The sequence below is a fragment of the Osmerus eperlanus genome, chromosome 10 (assembly GCF_963692335.1).
Source record: "Osmerus eperlanus chromosome 10, fOsmEpe2.1, whole genome shotgun sequence".
Classification (NCBI taxonomy): Eukaryota; Metazoa; Chordata; class Actinopteri; order Osmeriformes; family Osmeridae; genus Osmerus; species Osmerus eperlanus.
The window spans coordinates 11,264,647-11,274,377 of record NC_085027.1 but is presented as its reverse complement, the minus strand read 5'-3'; the positions used below and the strand labels follow the sequence as shown (position 1 = coordinate 11,274,377).

Below are 9,731 nucleotides of genomic sequence, written 5' to 3'. Positions count from 1 at the left end.
TTCATGAGCAAAACAGTATGACAGCAATAACTTAAAACAATAACTCCTAATTGTAGCCTACTATGTAGGTATGTGTGTACAAACTCGCCTTAATTAGGCAACTCATAATTGTAGCCTAGTGTGTGTGTGTGTGTGTGTGTGTGTGTGTGTGTGTGTGTGTGTGTGTGTGTGTATACAAATAAACTGTAGGTCTAAAACCTTTTTGTTTTTCTCCAACAAATTCGCCTAAATTAGATGGATCAGCGATAGCCTAAGTGGCCAGTAATTTTTTATTAGTAGTAGGCTACGTGTTACGTCTTGATCACACTGCTATTTGTTATTGTATTATGTTAAAGATGACAACCAATATTACTCATGACCTCGACAGCGCTGCTCGTGGACAACCAAATCTGTACATCCACTTCAACGAAGACAAGCGCGCGCTCATTTCACAGTTCCAGGCTTCTGTAAGCTAAATGATATAGGCTGCCACATATTGACAACCTTACACTGTTTGTAATTGTGAAATTCGTTTAGACAACAGTCGTTGTTCAAAATTATATGACATCAATATTTTTCGCAGCAAGTCCAATATAGAAGAATATGGAGTCCCCACCGGATCCTGCAAGCGACCCGGGCAACAGCGGTTCTGAACCGGCTACTCCTGGAATGGACACGCCGGTTAACCCGAACACCCTTCGAAAGGACGAGCACCAGCCACCTATGAGACGACAGAGTTGTTCTAGCACCAATAAAGGTAATACACATTTAATAAGGCTAATTCTTAACAGCTGCCAAGTCGTTATAGGTCTAAGGTGTTCAGCAACTTCAAATTCCTATCCTTGGCTGGATCTTTCAGTGTTCTGCTTCCCCGTTTCTTACATTGGCTTTTCGTACGATACTTTTATAGGCTACGTAAACGTTAAATACAGAAAATTATAGCAGTATTGGCAAACATTCTACCGCCATAAAAGGACGCACCATCTTTCTTTGATAAATATCAAAGGTTTTCACGAGCTGTGAACAATTTCTAAGTCGCCTGCTATAGTTGATATTAACAGTAGCTCTGTAGCGCAGCCTACTCACGCATAATGCGAGCGTGTACAGTCTTTGATTGACTCTCTGATCATTAAGATACTCCGTGACACATGAATTACGCGATTTATAGTGGTGTGGACGACAAGTTATAACTGTTTGGCTGGCGTTTCACGGGTTTACAGGATTCAAAGACGGACTTTAAAAGAGCAAATACTTCATCGGATAAGAATAGTCACCTCCTACACAATGCTATTAAAATTCCCTACAACGGCAATTGTACAATTCTGTGACTATGTTGATACAATAATTGAGTAGGCTAACTCTATCAGACATTGTATCACACGGTGTGCATTAAAGCCACACCCCCAGACTGCGTTCGATTGCGAAGCGATTCCAAGTTCACTTCAAAACACAGCATTCACCACTTAATGACAGTTTTAGGCGACATTTAAGTGACTGACCACACTTCACAAGAATGCATTATTTAGACATTTACACATGGCTTTTCATATTACACAATGGTTGTTTCATTGAGCTTTTCAGAACAGGTTACGTAACAACTTGGAACGGAAAATAGAGACGACCACAAATGCTAAGTGTCTATGACTGAATAATGCCATTGCAACCAGATCACTGCTTTTGTAGGCTACTAATAGGTTGTAGTAACAGCAGCTGGTCGAACTGAAATAATGCCCGAGGAAATCTCAGCGCAAAATTCCATTTTGTACTTTGCATAAAGGCTTCAGCGCGCACGGTTATGTAAGAGGTGACACCAGCAGGTTAACGGGCATGGTGCCAGAAGACTGACTGTTTAAAGGTGGAGTTGACAGCTAAGGAAAAAGGCAGACGCACATCTAACCTGCTAACCCACATTCTCGCTCATTTCTGCACTGCATTTGCTATGAGTTTTTTTTTTAAAGAATGGCGTTTCCAACAGAAAAATACTTAAAGCATCTCTGCTAGTATATCTGCTTTCGAACTATTACATCTTGTATATTATGCTAAAGCTATGCTTCTTGGAAGAGCCTTCATGTAGGTTTCCCATGCCGTAAAGGATTCCTTTAATTAAATGTATTTTTTATAGTTGCAAAAACACATAGACCTAAATAGTTGAATGCGGAAACTTTTATGCCACATGGAGAAGCTCTTAATTCTAAAGGCTTTCCATTTTACTTGGAAAATACTTAAGTTCTGTTACTACTGTGTGTAAGGTTGGCTAATCAATGAAGCCAAAGTAAACATCTACTATATCTGATGGGCGTAGCCAATTCTGAAATACAGTATTTGTATACCGCCACACATTCTGTGTGAGCCTTATGCTTAGACTTTTACAAGCATTTCAGCCTCATGAACTAAAACCGCTCTAAGAGAGGGGGGGAATGAGCATCAGGGTGGTACATGTTTATAAAATCCTGACACAAGATGGGTGAGCTACGCACCAGTATGACTAAAGGTTCTAAATGAGACTTTAGTGAAAGCTGCAATAAGTATATGACTGGCAGTGGCACAGTGCTTGGTCAAGATCTCCCCTATAGTCAGGCTACTGGAGTGTGGTTGTATCAGATACCAGGGATTATGTTCACCATGGGTGTAACTAAAGAGGAGAGGCTACAGCCATCTGAGAAGAGGGAAAAGAAAGCTCTGTGTCTCTGTCTTGAGTGGATGCATCTTGATTAAGTTGATTAAGTTGTTGTCTTATCATTTTTTTAAATTATTTTTATTTAAGAAATATGATTAGTTATCATATCTCCTTTTTAGTTACTCTGTTTTTAGTTATTCTGACCATTTAGCTGTTGGAACATAGTATAGGACTACTGTGGGGGTAATGCTTGATTTGCTTTATTATCGCCCATTCATGATTGTGTTCTCAGCAATTTAATGACTACCCAATGTTTAATGTGCTGCATGTCATGCAAAAAGACAGAGCAAAGTTGTCTTTAAGTCATTTGTACACATCTACTTCACACTGCCTTGCACCAACCTTACTAAATATTCACTTTTCCTTACCTGGATTATCACTCTTTACTTTGATAATTCCTCCATTTCACTAGTTAACGTCTAGTTTGTGAAGTGGTTTCTTGATTCATAAGTAATAACGAAGGCCTACTTTGAACTTTCAAGGGCAGTTTTTGTATTATAAACAAGTCCAGTTTTTGAGGAAGTTGAGCTGCAACCAACACTCTACTTGAAACATGACCCTGTTTATTTCCTAAACTGGGTGATGATGTACTGTTCAAACTCAGTGGAATATGCCCCTCTGACCAAACCAAAAGCTACTCGTCTGGGAGGAGGGGCGAGGTATTTTGAACTACAGGCCCACAGCAGACTTGCTGGTTTGGCAGCGTTTTGGGGTGCCAATAGCTGGTTCCAAGATTTGATATGAAATCTCCATGGTGCAAAGATAGCTCAGATCTCTTTCCCATGAGGAAAAGCTATCTCAGGAAACCCAAGTGGCGATGACCAGACGTTCTCTTGATGCCTCCCCTAATACGTTTTAATTAGAGGTCTGGGGTGTAAGTGGCCTATTTTCACGAGGGCTATGAAAGTCTCCATGGACAGGGAGGGCCTTGCAACAGAGATGGACTGGAAAGAGTTCATTTCTGAAACTTTTGATACATTTGCTTTTTTGATTTAGTGTTTTATATCATGTAATTGGCATAGTATGATATGATAGTAGCCCAATATAAGTCTATCCTAGCTGACATACATGAAATTCTTATGGGTAAATCTGCCAATGAATGAAGTGAAAATGAATTTCCCCCCAGGCGTGGGTAACAGCATTCCGAATCACCAAATCACCTCTGTGGTTTGGGAAAGTGTTTATGATAAAGTTGATGTCAAGACAACTGTATTGTTGACTAATATTTTTTCAGTCCTCTAAAGCATCCTTGGGTGTGAGAAAGGTGCTATTGAACTAAAAGTTATTATTTTATTATTAACTGGCTGAGTGGTATTTAACTTTAATTTCAAAAACACCTTTAAAAGGGGAGATATGTATAACTGTACGCTACCACCTCACTCAAATAAAAATATGGTTTGCATGCATCAAGTAGCAGGTATTGTAGCCTCTACAATGCAGAGAACCCGAGTAAGAGTTAGAGGAAGTTTGAATTACAACTTGCAGGAACTAGATACCTGCAGCATGTTACGTAATTGCCAGTGTACGTTTCACATTGCTCTTGTCTCTGTGACATTGAATTTGAATGAGCTTGATGCAATCTAGTTGGAGCCCAGCAACGAAGTCACATAGAGGATATTGCCTTGCATATCTGACCTTGCTATCTGTCACCATCTCTTCCTTGTCCATGGAGAAAGGCAGTAACACTAATTGATATTCAGCACTTATTTTCCATGTCCGTTCACCACTTCATTTTCCCATAGAGGTAAATTGAACAGTGTGTTACTATGACCTGACATGAATCAGACACAAGGAACTGCTATTGCCCAAGTTCCCTACACAAGACTGTAAAAAGGATGTCATTTATACAATTCTATGAAGTTATGTTTATGTTCCTTACAAGATGAAACTGTGCCAGTAATGGCTATGGTAAAAAGAATGACCTGTGACCTGGCCCTCAAGATGGACCTGGAGCTAAACCATGTATGCTCCTAGACAAACTACAAGCTACATAGGTCGCCCATTTCTTGCTACTTCACTTTAAATGTATAGTCAACACAATATTCTCTCAGGCATTGTATCACCAATCATCCACTTCAGTGGCCCCTGGCTTACTCATGCATCAAAGAATGTGGAGTCAAAGTAACTTCAAAGACAATTCTATATTCTCTCACACTCATTACTTGGCATCAAATATGTTCAGATGTGACAACCATGTATTCTCAGATGCTCTCTCTGAATACACACACACGCACACACACACACACACACACACACACACACACACACACACACACACACACACACACACACACACACACACACACACACACACACACACACACACACACACACACACACACACACACACACACACACACACACACACACGTATGATTCATCTTATTAGAGACAGAAGACAGAGAGAATAGAGATTGCCGTAATATCTCAGTGTTAAGCACTGCTACGCCTCATTGCCTGTGGGCTTTTTGACACGTAGTATTTCTCATTACTCTACTGTAGCTGTCCCCCCATTATCATTATTAATGCTGATGTGTACTTATTGTTTTCATAACAGTCCTTCATTTGCCTACTCCTCCTCAGTTTTAAGTTGCCGGTTGCCTTGACCTTTATAGAGAGTGCAATTCACCTATAGTTTAATGAAATGATTGCTAGAATTGTTATTTTTTACCTCTAGTGGATAAAGCTGACAAAGGATTACTAATAGTCAATATAACTCATACACGTGTTATCTGCCCGTGTCGGTTTCGACAACAGAGAGAACAGGTATCGCCTAGCACCCAGCCACCCAGTTGTATGAACTGCCAAGACACTTGGCGACGGTAGCCATTGTGACAGCTGGGTTGGGGACTCTGCGCTATCGTGGCCGTGCACTGTGCAGCGGTCTTTGAAAGGATGCCTGTTTGGTCTGCGCTTCCTCTCGGCGGACTGCGCTGGCATTCGTGCAGGCTTGTTCTGGCCAGGCCTGTGAGTACGTCCAGCGGGAACCATAGGAACCCAAGCCATAGAGGCGATACTGTGAGCCTTGCTCGCTGAAGGCAGTTCCTTTGAATCTCCGTATGTGCCCATGCTGTGAGGACAAGAGTCTTTACCTCTCTCCAGTTGAGCTTGGCAACTACGATCACAAAGCCTTTGTGATCGTCTCTGCCTATTATTTGGCCCAGAAGGACCCAGACAGCTGCTGGGACTCTCGTAATAAATGTTTGAGATTTACCATTTGTTATTATCACTCCATATGCTTCGTTCATGGTACCAGACTAGTGCCGCATAAATGTGTCCATTGAAAGTTTAGTGACTTTTGGGCACACTGCATGCAGAATTTCAGCATGACTACATTACTATGGGATAGGAGTTACATGTATGACACTTTGCATGCTGTAACTCAAACTCAAATCAAATGAAGCATAATTCTAATGAAATAAGTGTACTTCTGTCAAGGGGATCCTCTCCTAAGGAGATGATCTAGAGACGATGTGATTTGCAGTTGAATCCGTGTCAGTTTCCGACTGTTATTCCACTTATCAATCTATCTGTTTGATTGACATCATCGATCAGGGCCTGAGCGTTGTGCTATTAAGGACAACTAACTTCATTAAAGGAAATTAACGACGAGGTGCATCATCAGAGCATGTAATGCAATCAATGCTAGTGTGTTTATTCAGACTAAAGGGTGTCAATTGATTGAACACTTGGGATTCCTTCTGTAAGAACCATTGACTCCAGCGTGTAACATCATGACAGTCAGTCATGTGTGTACAGTAGGCCTGTTTGTTAATTATGTGCTTATACGAGTGTGTGGACTGTGTGTGTGCGTAATTCTGTTTTATTTTCACCTGCGAAAGACAAACTGTCCAAAAACTGAGACACAATCCAAAATATGGCAACAAACATTCTTTTAGCAAAATAGGCATCCTCACTAAATCTGTTTAACAGACAAGCCATATGGGGTGGGCAGCATTTTGAGCAGTGTCCAACCAGCAGTTGACACTCCTTAGCTGGGGGAATCTCAAATTGATATTTCCAGACAGGTTGGCCACCTGTCCGCAACCAGGGGAAGATGCAGGGAGGATGAAGGAGGATGGAGAGTATGGGAGAGGAGAGCATGGCGGCGGGTCGGGTCGGGTACAGCTCTGCCAGGGTTGCCAGGTGGAGCGTCTTCCAGCCCATATGTCTACGGCTCGAGGAGGAATTCCGCCTAATGAAGCGAGGCTCAACCTCAAATTGATGCCCAGTGCTATCAGCAGAGCAGATATAAGTTCTCTCATAGGTGGGCTTAGGCCACATCTCATATGCCAGTAGAGGCTGTGGCTCGTAGCTGTAGTTTCAATTTTGTGTTTATGCTACAAAGTTGTCACTTGCTTTGTTTGCTGCGGTGGGTTTTAAATGTCAGAAAATGTGCCGGTGAGGGTCTTGTTAGCTACTCATTTAAAAACATCCCAGGGATATAGTTTAATGTGACTCATTGAGACCTCTGATTCAAACTATAGTCACGTCGGATGTAGCCGCCCCCTACCCCCACCCCCGTCTCTGTTGTATGAAGGCTCACAGGGAAGGTCAGAGGAAGCAAACACCCTTTCCCCCCGGTTGCCTGTCAGACGACTTCCACACAGGATAGAAAGTGATCGAACCCACAGGTGGCGTTGCTAATTTGAGATGAAATCCCTAAAAGCCATTTGTGTAAATCGCTCATTTAATTCCGACCATCTCTGCTCTTGTCATCCCCCCCTCTTTCTCTTCTTCTGTTTCTTTGTGCAATTATTGCAACCAACCCAATATATCGAGGAGTGGGAGGACAGGGCCTGATGGCTTTTCCTGGTAACAGATTATGTTCTCTAAAATCTCCCAATTGGGAGAGGACAGAACTGGAGTAGCAAGTCAGAAGTTGATGGTAGAGATGTTTGGTTCTCAGAGCTGGGTCTAGTGCTCCCTTTGAACACTGTATGCATATTTAGTTGTTTTCATTCAAGATATTATTGAAACCATAGCTTTAATGTTTACATAATATGCATGCACACCAGGAAAAGGTCTGAGGCCATTGTCTGACTGTACAGTATATAATCTATTCATTTGCTTTTACTTATTTTCTTGGTTTGTATGTCAAAGCAGCTTTGGAGAAGCGACTGCTTCATGTCAACATTTCTGAAACATGGTGCTGTTGATTGGATTTCTGCTCGTTCCTTATATTTCTACTGCAGATAAACATTTGTCTTCTTTTTCTGGAACGATTGTTCTTCGTTCCTCACCCTTCTGTTCCAAGAAGCTAATTCCGTAGAGGTGGGAGAAATGATGTAATTCTAATTCTGACTTCGGGCCAGCATGTCTTGGCAGACGCACTCACTCACTCACTCACACTATCACACACAAACGCACAAGACACAGACACACAGATGTGTTATGCCAAGTGCTTTATTTATTTTTGGTGTGAGTTTGAGTCTGAGTGGCCAATGGCCAACTTATCCTACCATTATAAACACATATTACATATGCAGACATATTGCATAACTCCACACAGACAACAATTTATGTGGTATAACATTGTTGACTCTAAACAGTCGTGACACACTGTGAGACGTGTCAAATTGTCACTGCTGGGTTCCTTCCTGGAAGGAAGAAAACAGTCATTTCAGTGGTTCCATCCAGTGTGACTGTTACACATTGAGACACTGGAGTACGTCATTTGCATGTTTGTTTTTAGTTGCTTTGTAACTGCTTTTCATAGAAATGACAATGGAGAGTCTAGAGGGTAGGTCATTGTTTGCTGAAATGCCACATTGTCTGTTCCTTGACAGCAGCGCAGCATGAGGAACTCAGTCATCACTAGTTGGCTATTCTAGGAAAGAATCATATCTTTTTTTCAATGACAAATTACATTCCTACCACACCTACCTATTTCAAACATGTTGGTTATATACCCCACATCGTCCGTATGTCCCCTTACACTGCGTCTTCACTCTAACATAGTTTCCATATTGTACGCTGCGTTTCAATTCAATCCGTGTGCAAGTGTGTTTGGGCCCATATTTTGCCTAAATGGCCTTGTCCTATTTTAGACATTTTCTAAAACATTTATAGACTCAAAAGTTGAGGGAGGTTATAATGTTCGGTCCATTCGGGTCTGCAGACTATCCGTCTGACCCATCAGAGAGTAGATGTTTTTCAAACCACGTGGACTGCAGCCTATTGAATCGGACACACAGATTAAACCCCCACTGTAGCCTACTGGACAGGCTCCAGAAAAAATTGGTCGGTTGTTTTATGAACCTGTACGGAATCTATTTTCAATATATCCGTCTGTAATATTTCCATATTACAGATGGAAAAACGTGGCTGTGGAAGTGTGCAAATGACTCAAATTAACTCAAATGCACGAGTACGTAGAGATTGCATTGGAATGCGCTGCAAAGTCTGTAAAAACACATTGTAGTGAAACGTGGCCTGAACCCTTGATGAAGCCAGCTAGTGGTAGTCAATTAAATGACATTTACATTACAAAACAAAGCACCAACTCCTCTGTGTTCTGCACACATACCCCTACACACAGACACTGACCTCCTCTTCCGTACTCCCTACCACACCTGATCGTGTTTGCTTGCACACATATTCTCTCCGCAACACTTAAATACTTCCTCGTGCGACCCCCTCTCCCTTCCCCCCACACACCCTCCCACCCATTCCCCCCGGTGGGGATTGGAGGTGTGAGATTAAACAATGAGGGTGACAGAGGTGTCACAGCTGTCACAGCAACGGGGGGATTATGATTTATTAATCCACACCGGCTCAAATTCCGACGAAACTGGCGCAGGTTACAGTGCGTCCCTCTAGGGAGAAGCCCGATGTACAGAACAATACGGACCATGTTGCATTTTGATGGTTAGCCTCCTTAACGGGAGAAAATGGCAGCCGGTATTATTTAGGAGCCCAGGGAGGGGAGGCGGGAGACGGTTCAGCAGTGGGGGGGGGGGGGGGGGGGGGGGCGCTGTGCAGCTGGGGAACGGGGTCACGGTGGGTCACGGCTGAATTAAGTTTGTTTCATCTTTAAAGAGGATAAGCGAGCAAACAGCATTTTTTTATTTGG

The 9,731-nt window shown here is 42.3% G+C and overlaps 1 protein-coding gene across 1 annotated transcript in view; it reads left to right on the top strand.

Annotated features, from left to right (window-relative positions):
* Positions 1–392: 392 nt before the first annotated feature.
* LOC134028049 (nuclear receptor ROR-alpha A-like) overlaps positions 393–9,731 on the top strand; it is a 105,953-nt gene continuing 96,614 nt past the window's right edge. Inside the window, exons 1-2 of the mRNA XM_062471365.1 lie at positions 393–446; positions 563–736. Of these exons, the coding sequence (XP_062327349.1) occupies positions 583–736 (154 nt within the window). The 5' untranslated portion in view covers positions 393–446; positions 563–582. The remainder of the gene's footprint in view (positions 447–562; positions 737–9,731) is intronic.